This window comes from Poecilia mexicana, unplaced genomic scaffold (assembly GCF_051168715.1).
Source record: "Poecilia mexicana isolate PSO_F unplaced genomic scaffold, ASM5116871v1 scaffold_9, whole genome shotgun sequence".
NCBI classification, from domain to species: domain Eukaryota; kingdom Metazoa; phylum Chordata; class Actinopteri; order Cyprinodontiformes; family Poeciliidae; genus Poecilia; species Poecilia mexicana.
Window position 1 is genome coordinate 4,371,125 of NW_028263378.1, and position 13,972 is coordinate 4,385,096.

The window sequence follows — 13,972 nt, forward strand, 5'->3', positions numbered from 1 at the left end:
TACTTGAAATAAGACAAAACTAACTTACAAAAAAATATTCAGCAAGATATTTGAGCTTGTTTTAAGTCAATAATTACTTGTTCCATTTGCAGATTATTTAACATATAAGAAAACATTTTTTCTGTATTATAAGTGAAATAATCTGCCAATATTTTCATCAATATTAAGGAATTATTGACTATTTCCTGTTTTGTCTTATTTCGAGTGTACTGATATATTTGCACTAGAAACCAACACAAAAATATTTGCATTTTTGCAGTGCAGATCCAAAAACCTCCAGAAGGCTTTTTATCAGTTATTGAACAGATTAGGAACATAATTTGCCATCTGATATTTTCCTGTCAGTATCTACAAGACAAACTGACAAACTCTTCATCAGTGCAGGTAAACATGGCCGCCTCACTGGTTATCTTCTAAGATGCTTTTATTTTGGAAATAAATTAGATGCATTGCTAATGAATTTGAAAACAGAAATCCGTCTCTCCTGTGGTCGTCTTGGTTACCGTTACTCATGCGGACGTTGTCGTCCCTCCTCATCAGCTCTCCGTGGATGGGAGCGTCAACCAGCTCAAACTCCAGGTCGTCCGGCGCCGTGTCGGCGTCGCTCACCGCCAGCTGCTGACCTCCTGCAGAAAGGAAACAGACAAGAGAAGAGAAAACGCTCAGAGAGAAGCTGCTGCGGAGAGGAATCGAGCTGCTTTTCATTGTCTCTCACCGACTGCAGCTTGTCCCCCCAGCTGGACTTCCAGCAGCGGGTCCAGGACCTGAAACACCGGCGGCTGCTGGTGGTTCGACAGCGGCAGGATCACAAAGTCCAGCTCAGGAGTGGTGTGTTCGCCGTCCGACACTGAGGCACAAAAAACACAAAATGTAACAAAGACCCACAGAAACAAACACAACAAGGCCCCACCATTGGAGTTCCTTTAAATAATAGAATAAAACAACGTCAAAGCATATCAATATGACCATAAGGCTGTGAATTTCACACTTTGTAAGTGTAGAATAACTTTTGATAAAAATGAAAAAGAGCCAACTACCCTTTTTAAAAACAGTTGTAACAACAATTTTAGCTGTTTATATTATTTTTATGGAATAATTGCTTTGAATTTCCACAACAGCATGGCATTATAAGAACCAGTTATATATTTTTAGATCTATTTTTCTAGTCATTAAGTTGGAAACTATGTGTTATTTTTTACATCATTTCAATAAATAACATCCCAAAGAGGAAAATGTGTCCATCCTCTTTTTGCAAAAAATGCTGAACCCTAAAAACAGAAATAAAATTGTGGTTCTGTGAAACAAAACCAAAATTCCTGGAGGATATATTTATCAAAAACTGAAAGTTTTGATTTTTCAAAAGGTGAGGTAGCATTAACAACCCAAACAAGTTTTATTTTCCTGAATTATGAATGAACTTTTTGGTGTTTTGGTTTATTAACTGAGTAACAAAAAGCAGTTTGACTGCTTCTAATCTGTTCCTGAAAAACAATGTGTCAGTGAAACACTATCAAACTACAGTCTGTAGTTTACAACCAGGCAATTTAAAGAGACCAATTAACCCAACGGCTTCTGAACTGTGGGAGGAAACCCATCCAAGGATGAGCGGATAATAAATAAGAAAGATACAAAGATTAGATTAAAAAGGGAAAAATACAGATACACCAGGAAAACCTGAACAGAAGAAAAAACAGAGAAGTGCAAGATAAAGACAGAGAGGAAATATAAGGAGACATCCTCATCAAAGACAGCCAAGACAACACAAAAAAGGTTAAAAGAAGGAGTTTGTTTGTATAAAATGAGGACAAAGTGCCTCCTTCATGCCGTCTCCCTTTCAGGTTTCAGGTGGGTGAAGAATATTTACCTGTGAAATAAATGCTCAGCGACTCCGGCAGGCCTGTCGGGTTCAAACACAGCAAAAGGTTACAATTGGAAGCCGATGAAAGTAAAATAAAACCCAACTGTGCATTCAGGCGCTGTCGCACTGCACAAAAAACCTCAACAAATAAGCAGCAAGGCTTAAAACAACTGAGGAGGCAAAGAGGATGGAGGTTCTGCTCCAAAACCAGGATTAAGAAACATTTAACTCGGACCGCTTTGATGTTGGATTATGGATTATCTTTCAGAACCAAGGTGACTTAAAATATCCTCTGAACTTCCCAAGCCGCCCTCAGACTGCTTTTAAACGGAGTCCAACCTCTGCGCTGCTTTTTAAGAGACTGTGTCCAGAGTTTATAAAATGGCTGAAGCATAAAATCATGAATGGCTGAAAGTGAAGTCGCACCAGTAAAGGAGTACTGGTAGAGCTCCTGGAGGTGGGACGGCGCTGCCGGCGGTCGGTAGATTATCTTCCCGTTGTTGACGTCAGCCTGCGTGAAATGTTGCACTGCCTTGTACGGCCGGTCCCGATGCTCGAGGAGTCCTGGAAAATAAAACACGTTTACAAACTGACTGGGACAAAAGATTTTACATTTTATTCGCTTCCAGGTAAAACATGTTTACATTTCTCAGGTCAAACAAAGAGACTCCAATGAAAGACGAAGGAAAGGAAAAGATCCGACACTTCAACACATGAAGGATTTATGTTATGTTGTTATGTATGTAAATATATATTTTTAATGTATCAACCATTTATTATTATTTTTATTAATTAATTCATTAGTTAATATTATTTCAAATAGTTTTATTAAAGAAAATTTTACTTATGTAAAAAAGTGTTTGATAAATTCAGCTACTAAAATGAATGAAAATCAATACAACGTAAAAATATGAGTAGAAATAGAAACCTGTGCGTGTGTGTGTGTAGGTGTGTGTGTGTGTGTGTGTGTGTGTGTGTGTCTCACCTTGTCCCGGTAAAAGCGGCTTGGTGACGTTATAGACGAGCTTTTCGCTGGGAGTCCCAGAATCGATGAAGGAGAGCGCTGAAGGCGTTACTTCTGTCACCTGATCCTCCAGAGCCTCCACAAATAGACACAATTAATAGATTAAGATGAGAAAATAAAAAAGCAGCTACATATGAAACCAACACGACAGACTTTGATCCAACTATCGGGATCATATTCCAGACACAAACTACAGTTTTATTACATACAAATGTAATAAAAGGTCAAAAAAATAAAGTCAAAAATAAATAATTTTGAAGAAATCAGCCAACTCATGAAAATAGACTCATGATTTCACTTCACTTTGCTACTTTCTCCTACTACTCTCCAGATTTACATTATTTCAATTTTTAACTTCCTGTTCTCTGTTTTTTACTCCTCTAGAAGCTGAATCACAGTCATGTCACTAACGCGACTCAACAAGTTTACATTCATTTATAAACAACAGTTTAAACTCAGGAAGAGTTCAGAAATCAATACTGTGTTTGGTTTTGCTTACGGTGATCTGCAGGTCGCAGTCCGGGGCCAGCTGCGGGAATCCCGGCATCTGAGGCAAAACGCCGATGGTGAACGTCTGGGCATCGCTCTGAATGAGAGGAGAAACGTCCGAGGAAACCTGCGCGCACGCACGCACACACACACACACACGCACACACACACACACACAGAAACCGTTCCATAATCAGACACTGAACATCCGGCAACAGCTCAGTAAATTAAAACATCATCAAAAAGTTCATTTATTTTAGGGATTTAATTAAAAACTGATTATGTAGATTCATCACACACATTCTCCATCTTCACAGAGAAGGTTCTTCAGAGTCCAAAGTCTTATTTTCTCATGAATTTGACAATTTATTTGGGAATAAAGAGTCTGGAGAAAGAGTTAAGAGGTGAATGATCCACACTGGTTGGAGTCCAGTGTGACGTTTCAGGAGGCCATTTGGTTCTGGTCCACAAAGTCCAAAATGAGGACAAAATCTTTTTTTTTTTTTGAGTCTGTTTACTGCAGTTATCGATTAATTGATAATTAAATTAGTTAACACTTGTTTCAATAATTGATTAATCCCAATTAATCGTTTCAGCCCTAAAGTAGATAGAGCTACAGTACAGGAAAACAATGCTTTTTAATGAGTCTGCAAACTGAAGTTAACCATTAATATATTATTAAATAATCTGATGATTATTTCAATGATCGATAAATCACAATTAGTCTGATTAATCGTTTCAGTCCTAAAGCAGATAAGAAAACAAAGGGCCTGCTTTTAAACTGGATTCCTCCAAAATATTTTCCCCTTGAATTGGTTTTCTCTCTTATTGTGGAAATAAAACATAAAATCAAACGCCTGACCAGTCTGACCTTTACGCTAATAACCTAATATCAGTTCCTGCTGTGACAATTTTCACAGGTGTGACAATGGCCTGGAAAGAGGTCTGATTGTTAGAGTTCAAATCTTCTGTCAACAACCACAGCCATTAAACTTTTACAATGCTTCAAAAAGAGTAAAAAAAAGAAAAGCGTCTGCTTTCATCCCAGCAGATGAGAGGAAGCTCTGTAAAGCACTTTATGGAAGCGCCGAGGGTAAAAGGTTGCTTTGAAAGCGGAGGGACGCTTACCGGAGTAACCGCTCACATCCCTCCGGTCCTCCCAGGTTAGCAGCTTTTCTTCTCAACATGTTATCTCCGAGCGCTAATAGCCACTAATGCTGAACACGATCGGCTTTCTCTGACCTCTGAGCTTCACGCTTCCAACATGTTTGAGGTTTTCAATTAGACTGTGAGAGATTATGATGACTGAAGGCAACACGACAAAAGGAAAGCTTCACGTTTGACCCTGAAGTCGTTCTGTCTGAATCCACGCTTTGTGTCGCATCTTTTTGGACGTAAATATAGTTTCACAACTTGTAGAGATGAAATCAGTGCCACCAATCACAAGTAATGTGATGTCATGAGAGTCAGAGTCGAGTCAGCGGGATTTATTGACGGCAGCATTGCTGCGGTAAACTACCGATTATACGGCAGATTCGATTCAACATAAATGCTCTGCTGCTTATATATGGTACTGCTTAAAACTTTCTGAAGGTCTCTGCTTTTTTGTTGGTTTGTTTCTACAACAAACTTCTGTAATCTGTTCATATTTGTGCTAATAAAGTTCAGCAAGTTTATAATAATAATAATAATAATAATAATAATAATAATAATAATAATAATAATAATAATTATTATTATTATTATTATTATTAAATATTATTATGTTTTTTTGAGATCTTTTATCCTACTTTACATTGTGAGAAAGTTTATGAATTTAATGCACCAACCAGCTAAAGGAGCTATTAGGCTTCCTTTTAAACCAGTTAGGTCTCTGGGCTATGCAAAACAAGTTTATTGATTTTTTTTTTTTTTTTTTTTTTTTTGCACAAAATCCTTCTTGATTGATTATATTTCAGTCTGCTCAGTTCTGCCTTTCAGAATGAGCTGTTTTAGTGCTTAAATCCACATAAGCTGCAGCTGGCCACGGACCCCAACTCAACGTTTACACTCACACATGAAAATGGCTGCAAAAGATGCACAATTCTACAACTGTATGTCTTCGAAAAGAAGAAGTGGCGCCTCCTGCACAATCAAAAAGAATGAAGCAGGAGGTTTCTGGATGGTAAGTTGACAATAAAACTCTTTTCCAGCAGGCATTGTACAGGGCCTACAGCGGTAAAACCAACTAAACCTCCACTTGTGTTGCTAGGTAACAGGGCTGTCCACTAAGAAATATTAACTTTTTGAAAAAAAAGAAGTAAAAAAAAAGAAGTGTGGGTGTTTTTTTCTGTTTGCTGGGTTGCTTTTAGAAGCAGTAGAGACCAAAGTGTAATTACAAAAATACGGAAGAGGTTAATTTTGCATAATATAATCCTTTTAATTAATACTTTGTTGAGGGGGGTGATTACTTTTTCACACTGGACCGACTTTTTTTCCTTCTTAAATTCCTTAAGAATGGAAACTACAAAAACTGGGTAAAGAACTGTCCAACATTTTAATAAAACTGGAAGGAAAGTGGAGAACCATCATCTTGGAGGAAGAAATGTGGTTGGAAAATAACCCTGAATGACTGATGGTAACTTAAACATTTGATTAAATCAAACTGAAGAAAAACAACAGTAACAGAGAAAGTAACTAAACTTTATAGACTATCAACACCTTGACAAGTTACTGTGGAAAACTTTACAAAGCAGAACATTTCTGGGACATTTTCTTTTCTCCTAAAAAGTTATCCTTGAAACTGCGATGCGTTCAAGGATAATTAGATGTTGCCATCAGCTTTTGGCTGCCTCTTGCTACTGAAGGTGGAAAACACTGATTAATACTCCATTACAGGGACTTGATAGGATTTTGAGCCAATTTGCGAATAATTTGGCTGCATTACTGATGTTCAACATAAGTCTCTGTAGGATGATCAGCTCTCTGCATCGGTTCTGAAACTTGGATTAAAGAGGTGAGAATCTTCAGCAAACAGAATGAAGATGAGAAGGATAAAGCTGTCAGATTTAAACCAGCTTTGTGGTGGCTAATGCTCCAAACTAAAGGAAACTTTTAAGTATTTAGCAGCATTAATACGCCAGATAATCAAAAGTGCTTTTCATGACAGAGAACAAAAGTTAGATATGGTAAAAAAAAGAAAAGCTTTTTAGATTTCTTTGAACAGTTTGAGAAAGTTTTAAGAAAAAGAACAAAAATGGAGGAGGGAGGTGAAGGTGAAGAAAGATCGATTGTGAGACGGAGAAGTAAGAGAGAGAGATGTTAGAAAGGGCAGAGTCTCCAGGAGAGAGACGGTGGAGGTGAACTTTGTTTGAGCTTCAGAAAAACACCACAAAGAGCATAAAGTCCAAGAAAACAACAGCAGGAGTCTTTGTCACTGTTTCCTCTTTGGATTTATTGTTTTTACTCCCATGTTACATTTTTAATTTTCACCTAGCAAACCTAAAAATGGATTTTGGCTTATGGTCACACAGAGACTGAAGGAAAGTAAGCAAAGCTGAAAATAGATGGCTGTGGGAAAAGGTTTAGGAGTTGAGCTTTAGGACACAAAATTATACAGATCTTAATCCATAAATTCAGAACGTAACCTTTGACCTCAGGTAAATACAATGGCGTATTAGGGTAAATAGAAAAGAAAAGAAAGGAGGAGAAAAAACTCTGAGATTAATCTCAGAAAATTTACATGAAAAGTCAAACATTTTCGAGAAAACACGTAGTGTAATTCTTCTAGAAAATAAAATATAATTTGAGTTGGAAAGTCAAAAGAATTGCTAGAAAAAAATCTGAAATTTTGAGATTAATTGCAGAAATGTTCTAGATAGAAAAAGTTTCAGGAGAGAGTTTCAAATTTTTGACTTTTGAAAAGTTTGAAAAGTTAATAGTTTGTAATAAAAATTAAAATTTTGAGAGTTCTTTGGATAACAACTCTGATTAATTGGACCAACTCCAATTAATCAATTATGTCCAATCGATTAAATGGATACAAAATTTGGCACATTTAAGCCTATTTAAAATAAAATGTTCTACCAAATTTGTTTGGTAAAACATATTTCTTATGTTCTTTGATAGAACATATTTACAGTTTTTTTTCTATCTTAAATGGAAAATATATTTTCTGTGCAGTTTTTTGTAAAGTTTCCACTTTTGCGAAAAGTGAAAACTTTTCCAGAAAAACACTCAAAAATTTTGAGATTAACCTCAGATACTTTTGAGAAAAACTTGGAGTTTCAAAATCAGAAGTCCAAAATTTCAGACTTTGGTGAAGTCGAAAATTCACCTCAGATCCATCATTTAGTGAGCAACATTAAGCCCGGTGTGAGCGTTGAGCCCTGACCTGGAACTGGAAGGAGTCGCTGTCGTAGCTGGAGCCGAAGTGGCGGTACCAGACGGTGCCGTCGTTCACGTCCTGCTGGGTGAAAGACGCCGTCGGCGTGAAGAGCTGGTCGTCCATCAGGGAGGGATGCCAGCCCTCTGGGGGGCTGTCAGCCGGCATGGACACAAGCACCACCTCCCCTGGACAGAGGATGAAGGTGATCAAACGTTTCTCCTCTCATTGTGCAACAAATCAGTCAAGCAACATAAGGAGAATAAAAAATAAAGGGCATCAAAAATGTCCTAAATATACGACAGTGGAGTTGGTTTTAAGAGACTGAGCAACTTTTATAATAAATGCATTAAAAGAAGCAAACGAACACATTCTTTTCTACATATTTTATTGCTTAAAATACAATAAAAGCATTTAATTTGGTGCTTATTTGTTGGATCTGCAGCTAAAAAATAAATGCAACATCAACACATGAAAAGATGTTTATTCCAGTGTCTGCTTGACTTAACACCAAGAATGTAGGGCTGATCTGTTTGTTATTCTATGAATTAACCGATTAATAATTGGTTAGCAAAAGGTGCTCAATAGGAGATTTTTCTTATTTTAAATACATTTTAAATGAGTGAAGCTAAAACTATGATATTTAAGGACTTTGTGGTAGAACATGTTAACTGTAATCATGATATAATTAAAGATATCATTAATTATCAGCCCTAAAGCAAACAGATTTAGTTTAGAAATAACTTTTTTGAGTCTGTATACTCCAGTTAACGATTAATCAATTACTAAAATAGTTGATGATTATTTAAAAGACTGATTAATCGTTTCAGCAGTAAAAGAAGCATGACTCTGAACCGATCTCTCACCATGTTTGGGTTGCCCCTCTGAGGCCAGGATGGTGTAGACGATGTCGTCGGCGCCGACTCCTTTAACGTCCGTCTGCAGGTACTTCTTATCGAGCCGCACCGTGCCTCCCTCCTTCACCCAGGTCATCGGCAGAGACACCAGATGAGGAGAATCCTGAGGCTGCAGAAACAAACACATCAGAGTCAGATGGAGGTTCCCGGGTGTTCGCCTTTCTGCCACCGGAGCAGCAGGATAACATTTCTGCTATTAGCTGAAATTACACATGCAGCCTGGTTTTAACCCACAGAGAAAGTGATATTTTACTTCACATTATCCCCTATTTTTCTTGTATGCTTTCACTTCTGTTTTTTTTAAGCCCCAGGAGTTTTCCATGCAGCAGCATCCGTCGTCAGCACCATGGAGCAGAAATAAGAAACAACAGCAAGTTCAGTGACTGATCTGTGAACTGAAAACTTTACAATCAGGGTTATTTTTGTAATGCCGTATCGATCCCACTGCCTGCAAACAAAGAGCAGGGCTAGATGTAGGGAGAGCCTAGAGATTGCTGATGATTCATTGTCGCTCAAGGCGATTCAAGTTAAAGAAAAAAAATTCAGAGAAATTCTGTCATGAAGGTTTGAATCGAGACCTTTTACCTCGCTGTGTCACCCTGCTGTCTAAATAAAAATAGCTGATGTAGAAATCCTGTGTCAGAGAATGAGAACTGTAACACAAGAAACTTTAACAAAGACACTTTTGAAGGAGCAAAACACTAAATATCACTGAAAAGTTTAGGAATATCAGCTCTGCTTTTAAAAACAAACCCTGGGGATGGACTGATCTCACAGATGAAAACTATTAACTAAAAACAACTTAGTTTTTCTTTGTTACGAAACATTTTTAACCAGATTAAGTCATAAATTTAAGCTTTGATTAAGCAGTAAGGGCAACATAAAGTGTTCAGTGGGCACAGGAATTATTTAATCATCTTAAATAATCTGTTCATCGCTACCTCACACTGACAGAAACAGAAAAATGGCAAAAATATCAACGACCAGATGTGCAAAGAGGTAATGGCTGCTATCTGCTCCTTCACCTGAAAATCAGCCTGATTTAACCTGTTTTTGAGAAATCTGCAGTTTTTCTTTAAAAACTGCCCTGCAAAAGTATTCACAGCTGGTTCACACAACAATGTTAAATTATCTTAATCAAGTTTTCGAAAGACTTCAACTCAAATGTAAGACTTTATAAGACCATTATGAATGGAATTTAAGATCTACATCTCCACAAAAATGTATGAACTTTGTTCAGCCAACCGGTAAATTTACAGACTACTTAGCAAGGGTGTATTAGCAGCTAGTTAGCGGCTTGAGTCACAGAATGCAATGAAGATGTCTGCGTGCGACTCAAACTTTAGCCTGATGGAAAAGACCCACAACAAAAAAACAAACTACATAGAATATATAAGTTTAAACAGTCCTAACAGACTAATGTAAATAAGAAAAACTTACTGTTTAATAAATGATTCAGTTTGTCATGTTTATAAAAATGTTAATGCATCTCATTCAAAATTTTTAAATGTTTTACCAACTCAAGATTAAGACTTTTAAAGACCTTTTTAAGAACGTTATGAATGGAAATTAAGAATTGTATCTTCTCAAAAAATGTATAAACTTCGTCCATCCAACAGGCTAAAAATTTGCACTTATCCATGATAGATGCAAAAGCTAGTTAGCTAGCTAGTAAGGGTACATTAGCAGCTAGTTAGCGGTAGCCTCAACCGCCTTGAGTCACAGAACGCAATTCAAATTTTGGCCTGAAGATACATCCAATACACAAAATCAAAAAGTCCTGTCATGACAAAATTTAAGACTTAAGATTAGTGTAGTTAAGGCCAACTTAATGTTTTTTATATGAATTTAAGGTCTTAATTTTATGTACACTTTAAGGGTGCATGAACACATTAGATTGAGATCTGGATTACGGCGAAGTTGAAGGAAAAAAGATTAAAATGGAATAAGCTACAACCAAATTTCTCTGCATTTGTGGATTCACCAATTCATGTATATTTTTGTAGAGCATATCTAAAATGCAACTTGTGAAGTTGAAATACCAAGACGCAATGTTACTTAACACAATTTGCTCACATTTGCAAGGAGCCATTAATTTCACTTAGCACTGACTGGCTGCATTACTTGAGGAAAAGAGGAGAGAGAAAATTAAGAATAATGTAAAATCTTAGAAATTAACCCAAAAAATATTACCACATTTTTTCTACTTAAAATACATATTTTTATTCATTTTCTGGCTCTGTAATAACTTCACTGAGTCATTTATACTTTTCTGTATTTATTCTTAATTATGGCCACCCCAGTCCTCCATAATGAATCCCTGGGAGGATTTAAATAGCGAGCTTTCCCCGTGTCTCACTTTGAGCTAAAGATAAAAGCACACAGGCTCAGATACCTACAGCAGTGCAAAGCATAAATACTCTGCTGTAAGAGTTGAAAAAGGTGGTAAAACATCAAAAAGGTGTGAATACGGTGTGTCAGACAGATAGTGTGTGGCATGCATGAGAATCTAAATTTGCAGATAACAACCTGCAGGCCATCCGCAGCACTTCTGCCTGCTGCTGGGCTGATCCGAATCACACTGATTCACAGAGGCCACGACAGAAAGCAGAGAAGCACAGAAAAAGAAACCACATACATCAGCGTGGCAGGCTTTTAACTCACAGAAACACGTCATCTGGGAGATAATGGCTCTCTCAGGATGAACACCAGGAGCTCTCAAGGACATTTAGAGCCAGGAGCTCAGGATAAAGCGGGTCAGAGGGGCCTGGTTGGGTTTTTAACTAATATTTTCCCTCTGGTCTTGTTCTGACCTGCAGCTGCAACAGTATTTATTCATTTTCTGAGCTTTGCTTGGACAACCCTCAAATCTAACGAGCTTCGTCCATGAGAGACTCAAGTTGATAAACAGCCTAATCTCCGTCAGACAGGTGCGAGAGCTAATGACAGGCTCATGCAAATGAGGAGGAAAAAAGCAAATTTGCCTAATGTCATTTTAAATGGTCTGAACACAAAGAATAAGGAGAAAGTGAAAAGCAGAAAATGAACACAAGCCGTGCTCCATCAGAGGCTGTGTCTCAAATGTGAGGAAAACTTTGTCAATATTCCACTACTGTCGAAAAAACAATAACAAAACTACTGTAAACAGATGCACAATTATACAACCATGCCTCTTTGAAAAGCAGAAGTGGAGCCTCCTGCACAACCAACAAGTGGTTTCTGAATAGAAAGTCAATAACTAAAGGGTAATCTCTTCAAACAGTCATTAGCTGCGTTTTCACTACAAATATGCACAAAACTTTGTCAATATTCTACTAATATAGAAAAAACTACAACAAAATGGCTACAAACAGTTGTGCAACTTTCTTTGAAGAGCAGAAATGGAGCCTCCTGCGCAACCAACAAGAATACAGTAAGTAGTTTCTGAATAGTAAGTCAACAATGTTGAAAAAACACAATTTTGCAATTGCTGTGTTTGCATTAAATAAAAAACTTAATTAAATTGCATGTGAATAAGTTAGTTCACGCGATAAGCTGCATCATCTTCCTACCACTTCCTGTCGTCTTCTTCATGGTTTGCTCCAGTCACATCGGTTTGTTGATTATGTGATGTGAAAAAAGTGTTTCCATTAGAATTTTGCAAAACAGCCCAAAAAAACATTTTCCAGTTTTTTGAAAATTGCTGTGTTTCTATTAAGCATATTTTTTCCCTAGATGTCAAATTGCTCAATCATTGGATTCTTGGAAATGCAGCTAATGACACAAGTTTTCCTACAGCATGTATTTAGTATTGAGCAAAACGTATCCAGGGGTGTTTTGCTTTTAAAATGACTAAATGTGTGGAGAAACTGTTCACAAGAAGAACTTTTAGGAATGTCAGGCTTTGAGATGGCAAGAATCTCTAAAAGTTTTGCTTCTCTGCAATATATAAAACCACTCTGAAATAAATAAAAATATATATTATCCTCAGCCACAGTATGTATAAGAGGAGACCTTTATAGAGCTTCCAGACAGAATGTAAACCAAGACGATGCAGAGTTTTTGGCTGCTGTCCACAAAAACAGAAATAAATGACTCTGCAGAGATGGAGTCAGAGTCATCCATAAAACATCAGCTGGCTGCCCGCCTGGACGGTCGTGCTGTTGTAATGACAGAGCTTCACGCTCCCACAGGGGGACGGGCGAACAGGACGATTCCACAGACTTCTCAAAAAGAAATTGAAAGGCGCAGAATGATGATTAAATTCTCTTTGGCAACACATTTCAATTTAATCCGGAGCGACTGAGAATGGCATCTACGGCGAGAGAGGGAGAAAGCCGAGAACATGCAGGCAATATCTGACGCTGCAGGTAAAGTGGCTCTTTGCTGCCCATAAAAACATTTAGCGGGTTCCTTTAACCCAGAAAGAAATGCCAACTTATGGCACTGAAGAGCGGCTTAAAGGTTAATATTGCCTGAACTTTGGGAAGAGCATCAGGAATTGTATAATTAGGTCATTAGGAACCTGGTCAGAAGAAGAATAAACTCAATCACACACAAAGTTTCTACACTTTCCCCCCAGTAAAATTCAAGAACTTTTCAAGAATTTTCAGGGTAAATTTCCAAACTTTCCCACCACCAGACTTTGGCGTTAAAAGCAAACTGTGAATAAATACCTTCAATCTTCTAAGACACAACTTTTTAACTTCTAGGAAACTACCCTATAAATTCTAGAAAAGTACTTTTGTGTTCCTAGGAAACAGCCTTTTAACCTTTTACTAGAAAAGTACTTTGAAATTTTTGGAGAACAACCATTTATTTTTTAAAAGTAATCTGTAAATAGTTAATATATACCTTTGACCTTCTAGAAAGAAACTAACTTCTAGAAAAGTAACCCAGAAACCAACCCTTTTATGTTTAGAAAGTTCTGGAAAAGTACTTCAGAAAAAGCAATTAAATGTCTAGAAAGTACTCTGAAAGTTCTAGAAAAGTACCTTAGACCTTCTATGACAAACTCCTTAATTTCTAGAAAAATACTCTAACTTGTAGATAAGTACTTTCAAACCTTTAATGTTTAGAAAAGTACTCCAAGTCGTATAAAAGTATTTCATTGCATCTGGGAAACAGCCTTTAACTTCTAGAAAGTACTATAAAAGTTCTAGAAAAGTACTTCAGACTTTTTAACTTCTTGAAAACCACCTTGTAAATTCTAGATAAGTACTTTCAAGTTTCTAGGAAGCAACCCTGAAAGTACTTCAGGGCATTTGGGAAAACCTTTTAACTGCTAGAAAGTACTCTGCAAGTTGTAGAAAAGTACTGTTCACCGTTTAAACCTTTTAAAT

General features: G+C 37.1%; 1 protein-coding gene across 1 annotated transcript in view; it reads right to left on the reverse strand.

The window, feature by feature from the left end:
- Positions 1–13,972, reverse strand: part of fras1 (Fraser extracellular matrix complex subunit 1) — a 265,712-nt gene that overhangs the window by 51,394 nt on the left and 200,346 nt on the right. The window contains exons 29-36 of the mRNA XM_015012328.2: positions 8,601–8,760; positions 7,744–7,922; positions 3,382–3,498; positions 2,844–2,958; positions 2,285–2,422; positions 1,865–1,897; positions 716–847; positions 504–626 (exon numbers count right to left, since the gene is read on the reverse strand). Of these exons, the coding sequence (XP_014867814.2) occupies positions 504–626; positions 716–847; positions 1,865–1,897; positions 2,285–2,422; positions 2,844–2,958; positions 3,382–3,498; positions 7,744–7,922; positions 8,601–8,760 (997 nt within the window). The remainder of the gene's footprint in view (positions 1–503; positions 627–715; positions 848–1,864; positions 1,898–2,284; positions 2,423–2,843; positions 2,959–3,381; positions 3,499–7,743; positions 7,923–8,600; positions 8,761–13,972) is intronic.